The following is a 25,351-nucleotide window of genomic DNA, read 5'->3' on the forward strand; positions in this document are numbered from 1 at the left end:
TAAGAGGGATTCCAGAAAATACTGGTCAATAAGCAACTACTCAGAGCCGGGGTCCCCAAAAATCTAATCCAGGAGCCGTGTCTAAATTGTCCTATTACCAGAGGTCTCAGTACTCAGGAGACAAAGAAGTGTTGGGATTTAGTGCTATTCTTGCCTCTGTCCCCTTCAAACACAGAAGTCATCCTCATCCCATCCATCTTCTCCTTCCGCTAATCTTTTTCGTTATTCTCTCTCTCTCTCTCTGGTAACTCTGAGTCTAAAGTGCTCAGCTATGAGGGAATTTAGATTTCCTTGTGAAACAAGGTGGACCCCTGAATGTCTTCCTGCCTGTGAGATAGAACACAGTTGCAGAAATCACACCGAAACTCACTTTGGAGAGCTATCCCAGCTGAAGGAAAAGCCTGTGGCAGTCTTTAGCTAGTCTCTGGGTGTGTGTTGGGCTTTTGCAACTGAATTTCCACTGTATCAGTTTTCTTCCCAGGCTCAGGAAGTCACTGACTATGGATGAGCACAGCACTTACAAAGGCCCTGCTACCCACACCCTGGGGCCTCCTACTCTCCAAACAGCCTTAAGGAAATAAGAAAACAACAGCGTCCCCCATGTCACCTCTCCATGTCCCACTGACTTTTCAGGTGAGTCTCTCATTTCCCCACCATGTACATGTGTCTCCTGAACGATCACATTAGCTCTGCCACACAGCACACAGAAGGGCTTATGCTGTACAGGACATTTCACTTTCTTGATAATTAAATCTTACCACATATTTCAATAATAAGTTTGATAATTTCTTCTTTCTGGGGAAAAAGGAAAATGTGTCAACATTAAGTTTATGATTACAGTATGTTTCCTATAATCCTGAGAGATTTGTCTTATACTCGGCATTGGACCATCTGATTCACTCCTTCACTGCAGAAAATTAAATGAATAGCACAAAAGTTGGAATTTGGATATAATATATACATAAAATTGTGTCATTCCCAAAATGAGGTTGAATAGTGAAACTTAATAGCTCAGACTTTTAGACCTTAAATCGAAACTCCAGTACATGTCAGCCGTGGGACCATGGCTATCAGAGGACATAAAATGGGACCTGGGCTGTCAGACAATGTAAGAGTTTCTGGGTCTTGGGGTAATGACACAGATTATAGGAGGTGAATGTGCACAGGTCTGAGCTCACAAAGTCCTGCCTCCTCTGGCATGGTGTCAATCAGCAAACGATTTAGACAATATGCTGAGTCACTAAGGCAAGCGCTGAGACCTAGAGGTACCTACCCATTCTTGATCCTTTTTCAGTTCCAATACTCATTTCTTAAAGTCCCCTCCTCGTGTCCTGATATTCTTCTTGATTCCTTATGAAATGCTCTCATATTTCTAAAAGCCCCTTCCTGTCCTGTTGCCTGTCTGCTCTGCCCTATCGACAGGCACAGAAGTTGTCTGTCTGTTCTAATGGCAGGTTCCCGAAGTCGGTCTACCAACACTGTCCATTGCTTGCTGTTTGTTTACAAGGGACTGGATGGACTAACAGAGGCCAGAGTCTGTGTTTGCTAAAGACATGGGGCTGAGAATAGCGTTTAACAGGACCCTGGATCTCAACAGGAGTGAACAGCAGTCAATGTAACAAGATAAAGCTAACAGATACACAACGTGAAACTTTAGAGAACAAAGCCATGATGACAGAATTGGGGTAAAGACAATGTTTGTAACCGGTGACACAGCTTACTTAAATTAGCAGCATGATGGAGACTATTGAGGTCATTTTCATCTAACAATAGTTTTATGACAAACTGAATAAAAACAATGATTCCTCTCATATGATGCTGAGTTGTACTAATCAAAGGTTGTACTAATCTAAGAGGAAGGTGTCAACAGTGTCTCTGTTGTGGGATATTTGCACACTGTGTGAAGGTGTATTGCTATGGGTGGTGTAATAAAAAGCTGAACAGTCAATAGCTAGAAAGAGGTTAGGCAGGATTTCTGGAGACAGAGAGGACTCTGGGAAGAAGAAGGGCAGAGTCGCCAGCCACACAGAGAGGACACAAGAGGTGCAAGATGGAAGAGATGCAATGCCACATGATAGAATGTACTATACATGGGTTAATTTAAGTTATAAGAGCTAGTCAGGAACAAGCCTAAGCTGTAGGCCAATCTTTTATAATTAATCATAAGTCTCCGTGTTATTATTTGTGAGTTGGCAGCTCCCCAAAAATCTACTACAGGTCTCTCTTCTTCAGGCATTGCCATACTTTTCCACATTCAGAGAGACAGTTGATAAATCTGAACCAGAGGGCATGCTGAAAGGGAAACTTTATGTATTTATGTAAGATATCTCTAGAAAGAAGAAATGTATGTCACCTGGTTTATTTGAAACAAGGCCTCACTATGTAGCCCAGGTTTGCTTGGAATTTTGTTTTTTTGTTTTTTGTTTTTCGAGACAGGGTTTTTTTTTTTTGTGTAGTTTTGGTGCCTGTCCTGGATCTTGCTCTGTAGACCAGGCAGGCCTCAAGCTCACAGAGATCTGCCTGGCTCTGCCTCCCAAGTGTTGGGATTAAAGGCATACGCCACCACCGCCCGGCCCTCGCTTGGAATTTTTAATCCTCCTGCCTCAGCCTTCTGGCTGTTGAGATTTTAGGTATATACCACCACACACAGCTTTCTATTTAACTTTTCACTTGTGGGAAAAATATCTACACCAAGCTTTATGAGTATATCTTTTCACTTAACTTTCTATCATAATTGTTTTTGATATTATTACTTATTCTGAAAAGCTTGATCAAAGGCATGGTCATCTTTAAGGTTCTTTGATAGCAGCACAATGCTCACAGCTATGTTTTAGAGAAGTTGTGAGAACTGATGCCTCCAACAGTAGTATAGAAGGAAGTCCATTTGATTTCAGACACAACACTGGTTATTATTACTACATAGTCATATTCTAGATGGTGAAAAAATGGGATTGACAAGTAACTAAGAGAAGAGGGTGGAGATAGAAAGAGTTTAAAAGGGAACAGATGATCATGGGCTTGCTCTGGACTTTGGAGGCATGAAAGAGGCAGATAGAATCTGGGTGACTGAGCCCCAGTGAGTTTGGTGCATTCTGGGACATCCACCTGAAGATGCTTAGATGACTGTAGGATGTAAGCTCTGATGTTCCAAGGAGTGATCCAAACTGTAGACAGATTCAAGAAATGTTGTGGTACATGTGACTACTTAAACAGGGACCACAAGTCAGTTTAATTCATTTATTATTATTATTATTATTATTACTTTTTTGTTTGTATATATATATGAGAGAGAGAGAGAGAGAGAGAGAGAGAGACAGAGAGAGAGAGAGAGAGAGGGAGACAGTGGGTGGGGAGAGGTGGTGAATGGCACCTGCTTCAATATATATGTGAAGTCTTGTGTGGATTGCAGGCATCAAATTCAGGTCATCAGGCTTACATGTATGGGAACAAACACCATTATCCCCTGAGACATCCCAGTAGCCATCTCTTTAGTTTCTTTAGGAGCCAGTATAGCTACCACAGTCTGAAAGATTTTTTTCTACATTCATAGCAAAAACAAGTATTTTCATTTGCCCTTTGATTTACTATGATATTCAATTGGCCTTTCAAACTACAAACCCTCGTGCCTTAACAGTTAACCTTCCCTGTTGAGTCTGAAGACAGGAAGCCTGAGTTCAGACACTGGGAAATACCGACACTGACAGGGAACCGCTGAAGGAACTGAACCTTTTAAAAAAACTAATTGTGATTAATGCAGAGGCCCATAACTGGTTGAAATGCTAACAATAATAACAGTGGAGTGCTCAGGCCTAAAAGGGACATTTATATCATTTCACTCAAGGCTCAGGCATCATAGCAGGAGAAAAAGTAGCAAAAATACAGTATCTGAAGGGGTTATTTTCATCAGAAATATCTGAAAAACAGTCCATGCTTAAGAAATAACCTCCTATCCATGCTCATGGAAACAATCCTAGTTAAATTCAGTCACACACACACACACACACATACATGTGCACAACATGAAAGTTTGAGGGGGAACTTCTTGGGAAAAGGGGGTTCAGCTGAACGAGCAGGAATATAAGAGGGTAAAGCAGTGGAAATTAATGAAACCTACTATAGGACTGTACAAAGCAGCCAAGGCTGAATAAATTCACAAAAGCAAAGACAAACCCTTTTGTTTAAGAGACAGTCTCTCTTGCCCTGAATATTACCACATATCATTTTGTCTCCTCCAGACTACCACATTCCCCTCAGTCTTCTTTTAGCAAAATATTCATCACATGGTAGATGAACTCTTTTTGTCTCTTTCTCCCAAATTCAGGGTCATAGTCTCTTATTTCCCACAGGCTCCTATTTTCATAGTGCATATCCATAAGTCTGACCACAGTAAATACCCAACGAATGTTGGGGAAATGAATATGCAAATGTCTAGATGAAGGAAAATAGTTCTGTCCCACCCCCATATCAGAACAACAAGGCAGAGATCAAGCCATGAGAAATGCTCCCTCCACCATTTACACAGAATCCCGTCTTTGCTACTGTTGGCAGGTAACTGCTACACAAATGTAGACATCTTCAGGGATCTGATTGGTGGTAGGGAACAACAGAAAGAAGCTGTTATCATGACCAGACAGACTCCCTTCCCTTCCCTTTCCTATTTTCCTGCCACTGTACATAGGATCAGCATTCCCAGCTGATAATTGAACAAAAAAGAAGAAAGAAAGAAAAAAAACTAAATGTCCCTTTCTCTAGTCTCTAGGAGAAGAAGTGCTCCCTAATCAGAAAGGAAGAGTTTGAATTTGCTATGAAAATTCTAGAACCTTCCCACCCATTAGAATTTGAAGAATCATCTTCTTTTGTTTTTAATAGTGAGTGGAAAAGAGTAGAAAAAGTTTGTAGACATTCAACAAATCTGTAAATTTGGCCATACGTATAATTCCAGCTTTGAGATGACTAGCCTATAGCACTTCCTTAAGGAACTAGCTCAAGGAAAAAGAGCCCCTACCCTGAAGTGAGAAAAGCCACAGGAAATAAAAGCTCATTGGCCTCTGAACTTCTGCTAAGCAGATCACTCCCTTACTGCCAATAATAGCAACCTGATCATTTCTACCAGAAGCCAGAAAGGAGTATTCCTATGCCTTCACATGGAGCTGTGCACGGCTCCCTAGTGTGATTTCTCCCCTCATCCAGACTGAATTACCTCCTGCACCCATGTCAACACTGGCCTGGCAGCAAACACCATCATTTAAACAGAACAAACCAACATCCAAAACATTCATAATTCTAAAGCTACAATATGAGTGTAATAGTTCTGCAAGCATGGACCCCTCAACTTCCCTCCAGGATAGATACTCACCGTAAGTCCCAGGTCTCCTTTTGGTCCTTGTAACCCCTACTTAGTGGGAAAAAGAGTAACATTCAGGATAGGCTAGACCAGCCGAGAATATAAAGCTGGAGTGAGGCTTGAAAAACCACATCTTGCCTGTTCTCCTGGAGATCCGGGCTCTCCAATTTCTCCCTTTTCACCTTTCCTCCCCACATCGCCCCGTTCTCCATGGTCTCCCTGTATAAAAATATGGTTAAAAGATAAACTCACATCGTGAGCATTAAAGCCAAATAAAGGGGAAAAAGTCCGACAGTTTGATTTGGTGCAACTAAAACCCCCTTAAATACTTAGAGTTCTTATTGACATAAGTACACATAGGGAGAAAAATCATTTACACTTAAGAGGAAATGAGACACCTTCTGATCAGCTCCTTGCCTTCAGGAAACTCAACTGTTGTATAATTTACCAGGTTCCTGAGGTTTCTGTGTCTCCTACATGTCTCATAAGGATTTATTCTTTTATTGGTTGCCTTTGAAGAATGAGGGAAAATACATGGTAAGTAGAAAAGCTGCGGCATTTGGATTCTATGGCAGATGGCTCTTTTAGTGTGGAGAGAGGGGCAGGAAGCATGAGATCTCTGTCAAAATCAAGGTTAAGCAATTGAGACCATATGCCTAAGCATTTCCATCAAATTCTGATTCACTTACCTTCTGACCAGGGAGGCCATGGCCCACTGTGCCCTTTGAGCCTGGAAAACCTTGAGGTCCTTGCTCCCCCTACGTGAGATATAAGAAAGAGGCATTCTTATCAATTCCCCAGAATAACTCAGAATGTTTAGGGAGTTAGAAACTCACTTGCAGCTTCTGAACCACATCACAGCATTACCCAATTTTGAGGGATGATATAAAATATGAATATAGATACAGATACATAGAGAGAGATAGATTTCATGGTTTGCTAGCATTCCTGTGGTATAGACACCTCTGTCTTGACTGATCTAAAGCTATGGGTGTTAGGATTCTGCCACTCCAGCTATATGACCGCACATGCTCAGTTCAGTAGCTAAGAAAGGGGTCTTACATCTTATGTCATCAGTGCACTGCTTGATTGTGCAAATGCACAAAGCGCAGTCATGCAATCAGCGCATGCGTGGTGTAGGTCTGCAAGTCCACCTGCACATGTGCAGAGGAATCCTTAAAAAGCAGACACAGACTTCTCCCTCCTCTTCTGCTCTCCACGGCCCCCCCCACCAGCAAGTCTCTGCCCTAGACTTGGCCACACTCTCTTATGTCCCCCCTTTCCTCCTAATAAAGCTCTGATACTGGGTTTTGTTGTGCTTCTGACCTTCCCTCTTACGGTAACCAGTGCCACGTATTTTTTAAAATCAACAATGGACACATGTACTTGTTCACAAATGGCTAATGTTTCAGTTTATCTTTGTATTTTCCTATATTTATAATATGCTAAAAGCACTTATTAATAATGGGGAGAAAAATAAAACATTTTCCTCCAATCAAGGATAAGGATCTGTTTATATAATTACTATAACCTGTTAGTTCCATCTTTGATTGTTTATAGCAACAGGCAGGACTTGATTTTGGCTCTCCCCCACACGTCTTAATTCCCTCTCTTGTACAAAACACAAAAGGGCGAAAACAACATCATGGTATAGAATATGAAACAGAAATAATCACTAATAAATCACAAAGTCACAGTAACTATGCTGCTAAGAAATCTATCCCAAATCCGTACCGAATTCTGTGTCAGGGGATTTGTCTGTGACAGAGTACGAAAGATACTGGGGCGGCTATCTTACTTCCCTTCATCATACACTCAGAAGTTCCCTAGCCAACCCCAGGAGAACGTCAGTGGGCACAATAAAAACTCTAACCTTAGTCCCAACCTCACACTAGCTTAAAGAGAATCATGGGTGAAGGGAGAGATAAATGTCTGTTCTGCCATGAGTCAATTTCTCACAGCACAGTGTGACTGAACTCTAGGAGTTCCTTTGTATCTGAATAGATTGCAAGCATTGGCTCCTAAATTCAAGATACAAAGCAAGTTCCTTAGAATGGCCAAATTTGAGAACTTGTTCCCTAAATGTCTTTTCTTTTCTTTTCTTTTTTTTGTTTTGTTTTGTTGTTTTGTTTTTTGAGACAGTGTTTCTCTGTGTAGTTTTGCGCCTTTCCTGGATCTCGCTCTGTAGACCAGGCTGGCCTCGAACTCACAAAGATCCGCCTGCCTCTGCCTCCCGAGTGCTGGGATTAAAGGCATGCGCCACCACCACCACCAGCTATGTCTTTCCATCTTGGTGTCCTGGAGCCAAGCCTAGTGCTGTGACATAGCAGCCCAGCAGGAAGGACTGCAAACTCTGACACATCTACGAGATGACTCACCCTCAAGAAGCTGTTGTCCACTTTCGGCTTGGTAGAAGTTATTGATATTGTTTATTCAGTTTGCAATCAAGAGTGATTCTCTTTTCCCACTAGGAAATCTGGAAATACTGAGAGGCCCAGAACTCTGCATAGAAACTGGTGCCAGCTAAATAACACACGTGTCATGATAAAGTGTAGGCAGAAATGTAAAGAAAACAGAACCTCACACTTACCAGAAAACAGGCTCCAGTAGGCATGGATCCCAGCCTTATCTAGAGTTTAGAAGGGTCTGCCTAGCTACGGACTGGTGGCCAGTCCATAGAGAGGTGTGAAGGACCCTAAGGAGACAACTGCCTGAAATTCTACTACCCTTCATTTTAGTTAAAAAGTAAACAATCCACATATTACATGTATAGTCTTAAAGATGTCTCAGGGAAGGTCACAGTGTAAATTTGCTTCCTCTGATGTTTTGTGGAAGTGAATGAGGGCATCTTCATTCAATGAGATATTTGGTAAAAAAAGGAAGCTTTGGATTGAGGCAATGCCTCAGACTACTGGTATCTGTGCTGAGGAGTCCAGAAGGATCCTTGGTTAAGTACAAGGGAGACAAAAAGTTCATGGCAGAACAAAGAAATCCAGTGGATAGCTTTGTCCTATCCAAAGGAGGACGGATAGTAAAAAACGCTGTAATACTACGATGTAATGGAGAATCACCACTGGGGAATCTATATTTAGAGTGGCCTGGGAGGAGCTCCATACCCGTTTAACAATTATGTAGAATGATTGTTTCTTAGGCAATATTTCAGATCTCTACAGCACATATTACAAAATTATCCAATAAAAGTTTGTGACTAGCTGCCTTTAAGAAGTGATGCAATTTCCCAACAAAGTGAAAAGCCATATCCTGAGGAAAATCGCTGAGAAGACATCTATCAAGAGGTAACTGGATGTCCAGGAGCCTGCACTAAAATGCTTTCTAATGTAAACATTCTACTTATAGTTGTTAATGAAGGAAGCTGGGCCTCTGTAACATAAAGGATTTTCTTCCTTTGTAACCATTAGCTTTCCTTCAAAACACTTGAGGGTTTCCTAAAACTTTCAGAGTAGATCAGCTGGCTAAAAGCCTTTATTAGGTAAGCCCATGCTTAGTTTAGCAGAGGCGAATGTGCCTTAATCAGGTTTCCTTCTATGGCTCAGAAAAGTGGTAAAGAATGATTTCACTCTAGATTAGAAAGAATGCCAGAAAGGTTGTATCTATTGGAAAATATAATTAAATACACCTTTCAAACTGAACTTCTCAACCACTGTATCACTATACTCCATTTCTAAGTATGGCCTACTAAATGTGGGATAGATTTAGCTTTCAATAATTGATTATTTTATAGAAATGAAATTTACAAGAGTAATGTGCAACTATCTGAATCTTTTAATTGTTTGTATTACTAGTAAGAAAGAAAATAATTGTTATTCTTTCTAAATGTTTTATTGGGCATAGGAAGAACAAATCAAATTCATAGATGCTCAAAAAAGTATAAAATGGACTTCTGGCTTCTACTCAGAGTATAGAAACACAAAAAATAAATCATTCTTAAAACAACAACTATATATAAGATGTTTACATCATGAAACATTTCAGGGTAGGCTCCTGGACATCCAGTGACCCATGTGGTAATTGACTTCTCAGTGATTTTCCCTCAGGATATGGCTTTTCACTTTGCTGGGAAGTTGCATAACTCTTAAAGGGCAGTTAGTCATAAGCCTTTTATTGGACATCTTTTGTAATATCTGCTGTAGAAATATGAAATATTGCCTAAGAAACAATTAGTCTACATAATTGTTAGAAAGGTATGGAACTCCTCGAAGACCTCTTTGTATAAGTGAAGTCACTCTTTTGTAGACTGTCATGGACCTGTAGTTGTGGGACAACCACTGCTCAACATCTTAGAAAACACTGGATCCCCAAGAAGAGCAAAAACCTTAGCACACCCTTCCCTGATGGAAATACCAGATGTTATGTATAATCTGGCAAATAGGACTCAGATAAAATTCTGAACCTATTCCTAACAGCCAACGTGGCTGCTGTGAGATGATGGGACGCTGGGGCTACAGGCAGAAGGAGAGATCACACCTCCCCCCAGGCTGCTCTGCTGGGACCCACCAGAGCTCAGAAGAAAGACATGCAAGAAGGAAGGCTGGGCAGGAGTGACAGGTGGGAGGCTTCAGACAGCTCCCTGTGGTACAGGCCTGGACATAAAGCCACATCCTACTGCCTCATTCTGTCCAAGATGCTGCAACAAAACACTGGGGTGTTGTGGAATATTATTTGAAGGTGTGTTACTTTGTTTATGTTGCATTTGTTTAACTCTGTGAAGCTGTGTTACTATGCCTGTCTAAAACACCTGATGGTCTAATAAAGAACTGGCCAATAGCAAGGCAGGAGAAAGGATAGGTGTGGCTGACAGGCAGAGAGAATTTATAGGAGAAGAAATCCGGGAAGAGGGGAGATGAAGTAACCAGAGACAGAGGAGGACTCCAGGGGCCAGCCACCCAGCCACACAGCAAGTCACAGAGTAAAAGGAAGATTTATAGAAGTAAGAAAAAGGGAAAAGCCCAGAGGCAAAAGGTAGTCCAGGTAATTTAAAGTTAAGAAAAACTGGCTAGAAACAAGCCAAGCTAAGGCTGGGCATTCATGAGTAAGAAAAAGCTTTTGTGTATTTATTTGGTAGCTGGGTGGCAGGCCCCCCAAAAGAGAGCCAGAACAACCAACAACATTGGGAGATAGCGGCTCACACACGGAGCTATCCATTTCTTACTGTCCTGGAGGCTGAGAAGCCCAAGATTCGGACAGGGGAGGAGGCATTGTCTATGAGGACCATTTTCTGGTTCGTAGATGGTGTCTTCCGGGTGCATCTTTACATGGTGGACAAAGCAGCTCTCTGGACCTATTCTGAGGACACTAGTTCATTTGTGAGAGCCCCGCCCTCTTGACTTAATCACATCCCCAAGGCTGTGCCTCCCAATAACATCACCTTGAGAGTGAGGCTTTCAGCCTAGGGATTGCGAGTGGACAGAAATGTGCAAACCCTATCACCCAGGAAAAGGCATGGCACTCCCTATGGGAGGGATTGCGAGTGGACAGAAATGTGCAAACCCTATCACCCAGGAAAAGGCATGGCACCCCCTATGGGGAAAGGTCATCTAAGGAAAAGACAAGCAACATCCTTACCTCTTAGGCAAAGGTGATGACTCATTATGGTGATATTTTATTTGTGCTGAAATGTGATTTTATTTGTATGTTAATAAATAAAGTTGCCTGGGGATCAGAGCTAAAAGCAAGCCATTTAGCAGAAGTCCGCGCAATGGTAACACAGGCCCTTAATCCGATTGCATGGCAGGCAGAGTCTCTGCATAGTCAAGGACACAGCCAAGCAGTGACCCTAACCTTTAATCCCAGTACGAACCATACAGACCTGGAGGTCTGTGTAGACAGGCAGTGACGAGGAAATCATGTGGTTGGGTTTAGAGCCAATGAGAAGGTAGAACAGAAAAGGAATAAAAAGACAAGTCACACAGGAGAAGGTCTCTCTCAGGGGGAAGGATGGCAGCGAGTGGTAAGCTAAAGGCTATTGGCTAGTGCTCTAATCTCTTGGGCTTTTAACTCTGTATTTGGTTTTGTGTTTCTTATTTAATAAGACTGTTTAGAATTTCGTCTACAGCTCACAGCAGTTGGAGGAAGGAAACAGACTAAAACCCACAGCAAGGAATCTTAGGAGCAGGCATTAAAGCTGCCCTATTGCTTGGGGCCAGGAATGCATGCTCAGCCCAAGGCCGGCAGGAGCTGCCTGTGCAGAGAACTGGTATGAATTTTACCGCATATAAATAATTTTCCACTAAATAACGAAAGTTAAAGTCCTTTAAAAATGGAAGGAATTGGAGTCAGAGAGCTGGTTCAGTGGTTAAAGCAATAGTGGCTCTTACAGAGGACCTGGGTTTGATTCCCAGCACCTACATGGTGGCTCATAGCCATCTGTAACTCCCATTCCAAGGATCCATCGCCCTCTTCTCTGCAGGCACCAGACACACACATGGTATGCATGCCACAAAACATCCATAAACACAATTTTTTTAATTAAAAAGAATGGAACATTTGACAAAATTTTAATTATGTATGTAGGTTAAACTGTGTGATACCAACAATAATTTTCCGATATTTACCATTGTGTTATATTGCATTCTCTATGTGCTTGTTTGTAACAAAAAATACTGAAGTATTTAAGAGAAAAAGTAAAAATACCGTATCTTCAATATACTATCAAATGTTTCATTAAAAAATAACATGACTATGTATACACACATGCACATATACTCTGATTTTTCAAATTTGGTGATATTAACATCTAACAGCTCCAGATAAAGGGCCTATAGGAATTCTTTATGCTATACTTGCAATTTGCTTAAATGTGCAATGATTTCAAAATAAAGATTAGAGATCAGTGTATGAAAGGAATACATGAGAGAATAAACAAATGCACAAAGGTGTCATCTATCCTCATTGGAGCAGCTGAGCCCACAGGCTACCTGGAGTCTGAGAACTCACATGTTAAATAAATACCAGAAGCTACAACAGAGTCCAACATGTGGATTTCCTGTGTGGTGTGTGTGCACAGACAAGTGTGCATGTGAGTGCACCTGGTATGGAAGCCAGAGTGCCATTCCTCAGGTGTGCTATGCATGTTTTTTGTCCAAATCTCTCTTTGGCCTGGTGGTAGACAATGAGGCCAGGCTAGCTGGCCAGGGAGTCCCAGGGAGCATCTGTCCCTGCCTCTCAGCACTGGGACAAACCCAGGCCATCGGGCTCACAAGGCAAACATTTTGTCCACTGATCCATCTCCCTAGCCTGCAGTATGAACTACTTGAGGGTATTTCTGCCCTTTGAACTCTGGAGGCATTACTAAAAACCTTTTAGAGCTCCCAGGATTCATAGTCACATAACCTCCAGTTCAACTTTTGAAACAAGCAGTAACATTGTCCCAGGTGAACACAATCAGGTTATACTCGCAGTGTGGTTACCACCCCCCAGATTAGGACTTCCACCTCAGCAACATGTAAATTGTAAATGTTAACAGACGTGGGACACCAGGCTACGATTCACCAAAGGGGCTCTCTGACTACTACCACTGCCCCTTCCTGCTGGCGTTCACGCCACCCGAGTTTTCTCTGTTACCTCGCAGGGAACAACAGTGTTAATTTATAGAACAGAGATTTTTATTTCTGAGAAGAGATATGAGTTTCATATTTAGAAACGGTAACTAAGAAGCCCATGATTAAAGGGGAAATGTACTAAGACGTTCTGAAATGTCGGCTCCAGCCTGCTGCCTCCTTGAAGATTGAAAGAGAAAAAACAACCTGCACACAGGCACTATTTGGTGAAAACATGAACCATCTCGGTTTTATTTTTATCTTTACATCCTTGTCATTTTACTGTAGAGCTCTCCTCCTAGGCATTTCCTATTACTTGCTAAAAGAGAAAGGGCTAAAATCAATAAGGCAAACCAGAGCCAGAAATTCTAGTTCAAACAAAAACTTCTCTGACAAGAGGGTAGCCTTGTCTGAGCACCCCAGAGACCTGGTTACATGGTGCAAACAGATGGAGGATTGGGCTAACATTCAGCCGTGGGTCAATGGGGACCTTTGAGACTCTCAGCCTATGCAATTATGCAACCATATGAAACAGTCTAAACCTCAATACTTTGTAATGGTCCTACAGTATCTTAGGATTTCTTTTTTAAATGTCATTCAGCCCCGTGTCTCTGTTCTACATTGCCTCTCCCCTTTCTGACACACTATTACTAATAAGAACTTGGCAGAGGTACCTGAAAGTCTTGAAAGTGGAGAATGAAAACTTTCTGCCAGCTGGAATAAAGAAGGTGGTATTGTGTTAAGATGTTGACTTAGTGGGTGAATGGTACAGTTAATCAGACCAATGACCAGCCTGAACAGTCTGCCAGTGTTTTGCCTGCAAGCCAGAAACCACTTTGTGCTGCTTTGTGGGCACAGCTAGTTCACAAGAAGGAAAATTTCCATTTTTATTGGCCTCTGTAGTACATTAAATTGTACATGTCAATAGAAGGTGCTTGTCTAGGGGCTTCTTGAAACCAGATTGGTCTGCTATTTGGGCATTGATTTCCTGAAAATTCTGATCATAACACTCTGCTGTTGTATGTAGCAACTGCCATTTATTGTTTCCCTATGAGCGAAGAGCAAATTTATGTTTCTGTGTAATTTCTTAATAGTCCTGTGATCAAATACATAGGTGATAAAAGTCAGGCTTTAACAATTCTCTCAAGCTACCATGGATTACTTCTGATTTTGCAATATTTTCAACAGTAATTCTGTTTCCCAAATTCAAGCTGACAGCCCCTCCAAACAAAGGCTCTACTACTTTTCACTCCTCTGTTCCAGTTTGGCACCGAGTAGAAGCCCGGGCAATTCTTCCCTCTCTAACCTGATAATCAACTGCTTCCAGTTCCTTAAAATCCCATCCCCCTGTGGCACTGCATTCCTCTAACTGAATGTCCCATTCTGACATGTTAACACTCTTTAATGGGGACCCAGACAGCCTAATGCTTGTTTGATAAAGTAGCCCATTTGCTTGGGAGGAGAATCAATGAGTAAGTTACATGCTATCAGGCAAGCATTTGTTGGAGCAGAGCCCCAGAGCTTCTGGTACTGGGCCAGAATATAATCCCAATAGGCTGAATGGAACAAAAACATGGCTTCATTATATTTGATTTCCATTCAAATGGTGATCTAGTTGCAATTGTGTTTAGTGAGAGACAAGAAAATCATTCACAGATTCAATGGTTGACAATCCAACACCTTTTCTATGTGTATTTATTTCTTTATTCTTCATGGTCCCAGTGTACAGCCAAGAAATGTCAACCACATACAGCAAGAGTTTTCAGAACAGCTCCCATGGAAACTTCCAGGTGCTGGACCATGAGACTGCCGACATTAGTACTGATGGCTGTATCTTTTCCTAGGGCTGCTATAATGAATTAACACAAATGTAGAGGATTAAAACACTACCCGTCTATTATCTCACAGTTCCAGGAGTGAGAAATCTAAAACCAGTTTCCAAGGTGTAGACAGAACAAGTTTTCTCTAGAGGCTCTGAGGATGAAATATGTTGCATTCATTCTTTCAACTTCTAGTGCCTTCCTTCTTCTATGGGTTTCCCCATCCCCCTCTACTCCAGGCTGTTTCTAGCAACATCCCTTCTACCACGGTCTGTCTCCTTCTGCCTGCCTCTTGCTTGAGACTTCCTCTGGGGTCCACCCAGATAACTTGGAACAACCTCCTCTCCCCCCATTCCTAGTTTCCTTCTGCCATAAAGTAATAAATCCACATTCCACAGGTGAGGAATCTGCATGATTCAGTGTTCAGCCTACCATAATAACTTTTATCTTATTGCTATAAAACCAATGGAATGTGGTTACCACGTTATCTGTAATTAACCTTACTATATTTCCCTTTAGATAATATCACTAGTATGTGAATATGCAAGTTAACTCAGTTTACACTTTAGGATGTGGAGTTAAAAATTTTATAAAACACTTAAAATATCTAATCATGTGCTGTATAAATGACGTTTTGTTCAACAAGCAGCCATGTGTATACAGCTGTGGTCCCAGAAGATTGTAAGAGAGATGAAAACTCCCATTGCCTCCTGCCATCCTGGTGACATGTGCAGCCTGATCACCACTCACACCTTTGTGGTGATGCAAACATGACACAGGCAGCCATCGAAAAGTAGAGAAGATCGAAAAGGAGAGGAGAGTGCGAGGTGGTTTGGGTCAAAACATAGAACGTGCATGCATGAAATTCTCAAAATAAAAATTTTCAGGATTAAAAGAAGAGTACACTCTGGGCTGAACGGACAGCTCAGTCAACGAGACGCCTGCTGTGGCGAGCGTAAGATCTGGGTTTGGATTCTCAGCACCCACATTTGAAAAGTCAGGCACGCTAACACTAAGGATTAGAATGTGTGGAGATATGTGGCCAGTTAATCTGATCAAAACAATGAGCTTCTGGTTTGGCAAGAGGCCCTATCTCCTAAAGTTAGAGAACAATCAAGGAAAGACATATGACATCACTGTCATGCTTATACGCACGCGCGCGCACACACACACACACAAACTAACACCACCATACATACACACCATACCACACTATACATACACACAAACTATAGCACATGCAGCTAGGTATGGTACCTAATGCTTGATGATAAATATATGATGCTTTCTTACATACTAATGGTCCTGTATTCAATCATTTCATTAGACCATACTCCAACATGACTGTAACATGACTATAAAATAGTACCTTATGCTGTTCTGGCAGGAAACTCACAGATGTATGTTTTCTACATCTCTTGATTGTGTCAAGAGGCCATGATAAATGGTGGACCTATACCATCTGGATGTGTGTAAGGACACTCCACAATGTACACACAATGATGAGATCACCTCATGGCATCTCTTAGAACAGATCCTCCTTGTTAGGTAAAGCATGACTACATCATAGCTCATAATCCACACTTGAAGACATGTGTTTCAACTAGTACCACATGGATTTGCTCCAGAGAGATATCAAAAATGCACTTTACCCTAGGACGGGGCAAGATGTACTGGCTGGAATGCTATATAGGTACTTGTGTCTCACTTCAAATGAACATGAGAGTCAGGTGATTAAGATACAAAATTGGAACTCTCAGTAGTCTTTCACTGCATGTGTTTTTGTTCTTACTTTCTAATAAAGAGCTACACTTAACAGTAGGATTCTATCTGAAACCTTCTTTCACTGAAGCATTCCTTGAGATGGCAGACTTATCCAGGAAGAAGCAGGTCATGTCTACGAACTTCTAAATTTCAGGAACCAAAAGATAGTCAACCAAAAGAATAAACAATTATAAATATATAAGTTGGCATCACAAAACTTACAATACATTATAGTGATATTTTATTTGTACTAAAATGTGATTTGTATGTTAATAAAGAAAGTTGCCTGGGGGTCAGAGCTAATAGCAAGCCTTACCAGAAGCTGGGCAGTGGTGGTGCATGCCTTTAATCCCAGCTCTTGGGAGGCAGAGCTAGGTAGATATCTGTGTGTTCAAGGATATAGCTAGCATGGAGACACACACTTTTAATCTCAATACCAACCATAGAAGACCTGGAGGTCTGTACAGACAGGCAATGACGAGGGGGTCATGTGGTTGGGTTTACAACCAATGAGAAGGCAGAACAGAAAGTCTATATAAAGACAAACACACAGGAAGTAGCTCTCTTGGCTGAAGAGGATAGCTGCAGAGTGAAGTGTAAGGCTCTTAGCTCTGACTTCTTGGGCTTTCATCTTTGCATTGGTTCTGTGTTTCTTATTTAATAAGATGGTTACTTCTACAATACATATAGACAAATATCCTCACCTTGGTGACACTGTGCTCCACTAGTCATTTGGCTGAAGCTTTAGTCTTTACTTCTAGTTTCTACGTATAACCACCAGCAGATGAGGAAGGAGTTGAGAAAGCAGCAGACGAGCATTTGTAAAGAATCCCAGAACAGTCAAGGCACTTAGCTTGGCTGCTTGATTGCTTCCTGGACCCACGCTCACTGTCATGGGTTTCTATTTGATTGGCAGAATTTAGTCTCATTTTCTAATAATAAAGTTGTTCTTAGTTTAAATCCTAGCACTAAATATATTGTCAGGTCATAGTAAAAAAGCACCATAGATTTGAAGGGTTATGCCAGCTGGTGTCAGTTACATACATCAATTTGTCTTGCCCTTCTGTCTAGATCTCTCTATATAAACCTGCCAAATTTCATGACTATCTTAGCTAACATTCAAATATACTTGTACCAAAATGATAAATACAAAGAGACGAGTGGGCTTAATGGGAGTTGGCTATGCTAGGGGCAAGGATATCTGCCACAGCCCCTTTGCTGGCCATCTGTAGTTTTATGGTTCCTTGCCCTGAGTCTCTAGCAGATCACATACTTTGCTGTTTGGTTCCTTTCAAAGATTTCTTTTAATTATGTGCATGCACATGTATGCAGGTGGCCATGGAGGCTAGAAGTGGGCATTGGCTCTCCTTGAGCTGGAGTTACCAGTAGCTATGAACCTGCTGCCAGAGTTGCTGGGGAGCAAACTCAGGCCTCTGCAGGAACACTGCATACTCTTAACTACTGAGCTAGCTACCTCTCCAGCCCTGGCAGTGTGGTTTAGATGACTCCATCTTTTCCCCTGGTGTCCCTTGTGTTCTCAGGATAGACATGTACCAGGTTCCTGTCTTATTATTATCCTGAACATCTTCTCTACATCTGTGACTTTAGTAGTGACCCTATTAAGCTAAGCTCCAGTTCTCTAGTCTCTATAGTCATTATTATCTCAAACTCCTGGCTTAACTTCCTGTCTACTTTCTAGAGTTTTCCATAAGATAGCCACTGCAGAACCAAATCTATCAAAAACAGAAAGCCTACTCTGTCATGTTTTCTGTCCCTCATAAACTCACCCTTCAGACTCCCAGGACTGCAGATTCTCTGTGTCATGATCTCTGTTCTATCTGGTCATCCTTACCCAACATATGCATAAAGACTAGCTCTTCTAAGATATCCAAGTGGTCTTCTCCCACCTGTCCTCACTCCAGCCATAACTAGCATCATTCATATCAACCTCTCTCATACCACGTATGTCATAACAGCTTTGGATGCTGATATCTTATCCATCCTATTTACTATAAATTTCCAAAGTAGAAACTATTCATCTTGCCTTTTAAAAAACAATTTAACTTTATTTTATGTGCATTGGTATGAAGGTATCAGATCCCCTGGAACTGGAGTTACGGACAGTTGTGAGCCGCCATGTGGGTGCTGGGAATTGAACCTGGCTCCTCTGGAAGAACAGCCAGTGCTCTTAATGATTGAGCCATCTCTCCAGCCCCATCCAGCCTTATTTTTTACCTTTTGAAGTACATATTTCTGATCCCTATATATCATATTGAACTATAAAGAGTGGATATGGAGGCTGACCACCTTTTTATAAAAGCTGACTAAAGACCATATACTCTAAACTCCATCTTATTTAACCTCACAAACCGCACAAGTATCTAGGTGCCTCTTAGGATGATTAAGAAAAATTTCTTGATAAAAATTTGGAACTCAAACTGATCATAGAGTATCCAGCCACAATGGATACATCTACAACACAACTATTGCAACCCAGTGCTCAAGGGAACATCAAGTAAGCAAGACTGTAAGAGCCAGGGTCCAAAAATCTCTGCTGTGTTTCCTAGAAATGACAGAGAAGCTTCACCCAAGATACCTCAATAATATAATTCCTAAACTAGACCTGAACAAGGACAACACCAGACATGCTGATGTGGAAGGGGACTGTCATGTGACTCCACCCCTAGAAGCAGAATGACAGCTAAGTCCAGGGATGCTGAGCTGAAAGAATAGTTTTCCCCAGGGAGGAGCTCCCTAATTGGTTACCCCAAACCAAGTAGTCATCCCTGAAATCTTGTACATGCAAGCTACGCTGAACAGATTCAGCAGGTTGTATTTATATATTTAAGCATATATATGTAACAATAACAATTAAAGCAGAGGAGACCAGGAATTTGAGAGAAAGCAAGGTAGAGGTCATGGGTGGAGTTGAAGGAAGGGGAATAGAGGAAAATTATATAATTGTATTTTAATTTTAAATATTAGGGGTTCAATATAGAAATGAGATGATAAAATAAGGATGTATGGGAAAGTTCCACAGATACTTATTGGTGAATCAGCTGAAGAAGATATTTATAACCAGGTTCTCTGGGCCAGGAATGCGGAGTTGAGTCCAGGGTCAATTTGTGAATATCTCCTATTGCATTGGATTCTGAGACAGCTGAATAAAATCTGTAAAGAGGTGTTCGTGTGCAAGAAAACCCGCTGTGGCTCACTTGAGATGAATTCTGCTGACTGCACAGACCACTTCAGCAGGAGTGTGGGGAGAGCAGGAAATGCTGACCTGGACAGCCACAGCCACTACCTGGGCAGCAGAAAGTGGGGCCTCTTAGCATAATATTCAGTCCCTCTACATAAGTTTGCTGAACAAACAGATTCTGTGACGTGTGCTTTTCAAATTACTCTTCTTTATTGCCCCCAAGGATCAGTTCATTTACAGACAAGAATGGATACAAAACCAGTTGAAAGGGCTAAGCCACTTCATAATGATGTAATCTTAGAGTAGATTGAACCATGACCTAGAAAGACATCTGAGTCCTGGGTTACTAAAGCTTTCTCTTGCTATAACAGAAAGCCTGAGATACAAATTTACAGGAGGGAAGAGTTATTTTGGCTCACGGTTGCCAAGGTTGTAGCACATTATTTGCTTAGCAGCATCTTTGGGTGCCTAAGGCAACACTGAACATTTTGATGGAGAATGATCAGTGGAGCAAACATCTCACCTTGTGGCAGATAGGTAGCAGAAGAAGAGTCAGGAATAAGATACACCTCCTCAAAGGCATACCCACCCATGGCCCACTTTCTTCAATTTGGCACGTTCATCTGGGAACTCATCAGGGAATTTAAGCCACTGAAGTGGTTAGCACCGTGGTGATCCAATCACTTCCCAACAGCATCACCATGCCTTCAATACATGAGCCTTTCAGGACCATTTTATACCTGGGCCATAATAAGCCTAACATCTGGAACAACTGAATGTTCTCTTACATGGAAAGGGGGTCTTTCCAGCTGTGACTAAGTTCAAGTTCTTCACACAGGGAGATTATTTTTGATTATCTGGGTGGGTCCTAAGTGTAATCATGAGTCTCCTTCAAAAGGAAGCAGAAGGAAGTATGCCAGAAGAGCAGGTGGCCTGTGGTAGAAACAGAATCAATGAGAAAGGGTAGAGCCCATTGGCTTTATAGATGGAGAAAGGTGTTGTGTCAAGGTACACTAGGAATGTGGATCTACAATCTAGAAAAGACTAGGAAATGAACTCTTCCTCTTCGAAGCTTGCTTAGTGTTTTCTGCATTAAGGTTCATTTAATATTCAAAGGTTTCCAGAACTATAAGGAACTGCAGATGAGTTGTATTCAAGCTGACTTTGTGCCAGTCTGTTACAGTAACCACAGGAAAGCAACCCAGAGACTAAGGCCATTCCTCTAGCTGCTGGCAAAGCAGGCTGTAACTAGAGCATTTGTGTTAAATCATCAAAAGTAAGTTGGCTCATAAGTATTACTCCAAGTGTCATGAAGCTAAGAAGAGGAAGCCATGAACAGAGCATTTTGCAGGCCAGCATTCCAAGCAAGGACAGTTCTTTGAAGAATACTATTCATCTATGGCATTTCACTCTTCAGGAGACAAAGGAATGCTGGGAAAGACACTCTCACTCCAAGGGAAAGGGATGACTATTCCATGTGTTAGCCTTTGCAATATGGCTGGAGACTGTTGGAAAGCCATGCTTCAGTGTGAGTGACAGTTTGATTATCATATGTATCCCTTTAACTTACTTAGTTTCCAACATCACCTGTGGTCTATATTGTTAGAGTTGTTTCTTAATCCTGTATTTAAAGATGGAGCTCAATTCCATTTCCAGAGCCCCTCTAAGGTGAAGTAGAAGCTTCCTTCTCTTCTTCTCCATGCTTCAAAGGACCCTCAGTCTGCTTTCTTACAGCACCTAGCATGACCATTTCAGGGGTGGCACTGCGTATGATGAGTTGGACCCTCCCACATAATCATCAATCAAGAAAAATCCCTCCCAGACTTGTGCACAAGCCAATCTTAGGGAGGCATTTTCTCAGTTGAGCTCCCCTCCTCTCAGATGACTCTAACTTGTGTCAAGGTAACAAAAGGATGAGCCAGCACAAAGAGAGTGACTGTGAGTATGTACACCGAGGACAGGAATGGTAGGGAATCAGAAAATGAGAAGAAAGCCTATCCTGCTAACTCTAATATACTCTAATACTCAACTGACCAAGTCACTCTGTCCTTAAAATACTTCCAGAGTAAATATCCAAGTGAAATTAAAATATATAAACAGCTGGATATGGTGGCACATGCCTTTAATCCTAGCACTTGGGAAGCCATCCAGAGCTACATAGAGAGATCCTGTCTCAAAACACCAAATAAGCAACAAGAACAAAATGCGTGTGTGTGTGTGTGTGTGTGTGTGTGTGTGTGTGCATGTGCGTGTGTGTGTGTGCATGTGCATGTGTGTGTGTGTGTGTGTATGTGTGTGTGTGTGTAATTAGCTTATGTATGTCCATAGCAGTGTTATATATAAAAATCAAAAGTAGAAACACACTAATATGTACACCAGTGGAAAAATGGATAAACAGAAGGTAATATACCTACACAATGTAATATTATTTGATTTAAAAAGAAAGGTCTGATACATCATGAACAATCTTCGAAAACTTTATGTTCTGTTATAAAAGCTGGTCCGAAAAGTGCACATATCATAATTTGGTTTCTGTAAGACACTCAGAATAGGGAGATCTATGAAGATAGAAAGATTAGTGGTTGCCAGGGCTGATAGTTCAACAGGAGGTAATGGGCAGTGGCTGCCAAAGGCCATGTGCTTTATTTGGGGGATTATGAAAACATTCAAAATTAGGCAGTAATGACAGTTGTGCTGTTTTGTGAGCATGCTAAAAAAATTATGCACCCAAGAATACATTAAAGGAGTAGATTGTGTAGTATGTGACTGAATTTCAATAAAACTTTAAAATAAAACAAATCCTTTTAGGGCTCTGTATCTTCAGAGCAGTGATTCCCATACTGTGGTTACATAAGAAATATCTGTCCATCTTTACGACAATAGGAATTACTGGGCTCCAGCATCTGAGTCACTTCTCAGAAAATGTCTTTCAACGTTCATTTTTTTATATGCTCTGGGGATTAAAGTCCTATGTATTCTTTAAATAAAGTATGGAAGAGCCTTATGACAAACACTTCCTGCAGGCAATCCTCCAGCTCGTTCATCTATATGCAGTTTTCTCTCTCACTGAGTTCAGAACAGCCAAACTTACTCACAGAAGGAAACTTCTCTCTTGAGTGTCTCAGCAAAACTCTGCTAGATTTTCTTCATTAACTACTCAGTGACAACTGATTCGCTAACCTGGAAGCTTAGATGTATGGACAGCATCTGAGGTCAAGCAAAACAATAAAGCCACGAAAAGACTCATGGAGTCACAGTCTCTTACTAAAACAAATCCTTAAAGAAAACTCATTTGTTAACTTGGGTTTTTGCTGCATGGTGCTTGCTTCAAGGGTAAATCATGAACTCCTATGAAAGCTTAACAGTAAAAGTCACAAATATATGGATGATGAACTTGCATTCCCCTGGATTTTTATAAGCCTACACTCATATACAAAGTGAAGTTAAAAAAACCACATCAAAGAATTAACAGCAATAGAAAAATGCCATGGCAGGCAGAGGGCCGTCCCAGGCAAGGGCAGCGTCAGCTCTAAGAATATGCCTTACATAACAGGGTGGAGGGGAAATCTTCAAACAAGAATGAGAAAACATGAGAAGCTCTCTCTAACACTGTTTAAGGTGGGCAGGGGTACATAAAACTTTACATCCATCTATAGACTACTATACAATAAAGTATACATTGATTTCGAGAGTGTCCCTGTTACATTAAGCAAGAGAAGAAAATCAAGTTGGGAGCACAGGACAGAATGATTTTAAAAGAGTCCGCTCACCTACGTGTGAATATGCACATCTAATGGAAAGAAAGGCAAAGAGACTGTGCACCACGCTATGAGCAGTGATAACGTCCATGGGGCAGGACGGAAGAGGGAGGGGAGTTTTACGAGGTTGAACGGTATGAGGTGTACCAGTGTAAAAACGGGTATGCCTTGTTACCTTATTTAAAGTTAGAAAGTCTCCTGAATTTGTTACAGTCATTGAAAAACATACAACAAAAGAAGAAAGCTTCCGTCCCCAAGAATGCCCCAAACAGATTGTCATTAAGAATGTTGTAGAACTGATTCCCGTGTTGGGTGGTGGCAGGGTGGGGGAGGGGTAGAAGAAATCATTTCTGATCTGAACGTTTAAGATATGGTGAGGGACTCCATTCTCGTTGGCATCACAAACTTTTGTTTTCAAGGCTGTTCCCATCACTACACAGCACACTATGATGTCTCTCACCTTTAAAAAAAAATACCTTCCTTAATCACACACACGATTTCCCATTACTCTGGTTCTATGTCCTATTTCCCAAATGTTGCCTGTAAATTCTGTCTTCACTTCCCTTCTTATCACTCTCAATTTTTCAACATTTTAAAATGCTTTCAAACTCATGGAAAAAGAATAAAGATAATGCAAATATTCTCCACAGTCCCTGGATCCAGATTCATCAGTTAGGGCCCCCCCAACCCCCCACACCCCACACCCCACCCCCACCCTCGTCCCCATGTGTACGGAACGGCTCTTGTCAGGGTCACCAGTGACTTCCTGATTTTCAGTTCTCCTGAAACAGCAGCACTGACACCACAGTCCTCAAAACTTATCTTCTCTTGGCCTCTGGGTGCCACTGGATTTCTTTCCACACCACTGCTACTTCATCTCAACCACTGGCCTTCTCTGGATCTTCTCCCTCCTCCTGCCACCCTCCAAATGCTTAGGGGTGCTGTGCTTGTCCACCTTGTAGGTCTATCTAGCTCAAGAATTTAAATGTCATCTGTATTGTGAGCTATGAGTTGTATGTCCTGCCCTGACCCACCCTGTCCCCTCCCCTGAAACCGAGATTCCTCTCCCCAGTTCCTCCTGAGCAGCTCCAGGGGAAGTTTATCTTTATAGACCCAGAGTTAAGCCTCCAAGTCCTTCTGTGCTGCTCACACCCATTCTCCCTTCATTGTCTTTCACCTCAGAAGATGGCAACTCCACCCTTCCATTCATCCAGGCTCTCGATCTTAATATTCCTCCACTCTTTTCTTTGTGCTATATCCCACATCCAATCCAGACCCCAGGCACCTGTTGTCACCCACTCTGACACCCTGGGCTACCTGTTCATACCTCTCACCTCTCCTAGCACTCAAGGCTGGATGCACTCTAGTCAAACCATTATGGACAATCCTCGAATGTGCCAGCCATGGAGTCTGTCCCCAAATTGTAACTGAAGACTCCTCCAATTCCTTCTGCCTACTGCCTGGGTTTCCACTGATACACATACAGCATTGAGTGCCAAGGACCACTTGGGAAAAATGATAATGAACATTGCTAATATGGGAGCATTTTGACAAAAATGAGCAAAACAATTAATGTAAAAATCTTTCAGTGAGAGTCTCTTCCCTATATTCTTTGTTTTAAAAATCTACCAATGTCATTGTAATACACACCTTTAATCCCAGCACTGAGGAAGCAGAGCTAGGTGGATCTCTGTGAGTTTGAGGCCAGGCTGGTCTATATAGCATGCTCCAGGCCAGTCAAGGCTACAATGCTACACAGCAAGACCTTGTCTAAAAAAAAGAGAAAAAATTGATTGAGTAACCATTAATCCAGCTGGTTACCCTGGTAAACCATTTATTTTGCACAGTGGCTGACATGATTAAGATTAGTTCCAGTTCACAATCTCATCAGGGAAGTACCAATGTTAAAC

The 25,351-nt window shown here is 41.7% G+C and overlaps 1 protein-coding gene across 1 annotated transcript in view; it reads right to left on the reverse strand.

Annotated features, from left to right (window-relative positions):
- The window catches only part of Col28a1 (collagen type XXVIII alpha 1 chain), a 160,228-nt gene that overhangs the window by 17,936 nt on the left and 116,941 nt on the right, over nt 1–25,351 (reverse strand). Inside the window, exons 28-31 of the mRNA XM_059256514.1 lie at nt 6,034–6,102; nt 5,483–5,563; nt 5,357–5,392; nt 759–795 (exon numbers count right to left, since the gene is read on the reverse strand). Coding sequence (XP_059112497.1) covers nt 759–795; nt 5,357–5,392; nt 5,483–5,563; nt 6,034–6,102 — 223 coding nt within the window. The remainder of the gene's footprint in view (nt 1–758; nt 796–5,356; nt 5,393–5,482; nt 5,564–6,033; nt 6,103–25,351) is intronic.

Source organism: Peromyscus eremicus, chromosome 3 (genome assembly GCF_949786415.1).
Source record: "Peromyscus eremicus chromosome 3, PerEre_H2_v1, whole genome shotgun sequence".
In the NCBI taxonomy this organism is placed as follows: Eukaryota; Metazoa; Chordata; class Mammalia; order Rodentia; family Cricetidae; genus Peromyscus; species Peromyscus eremicus.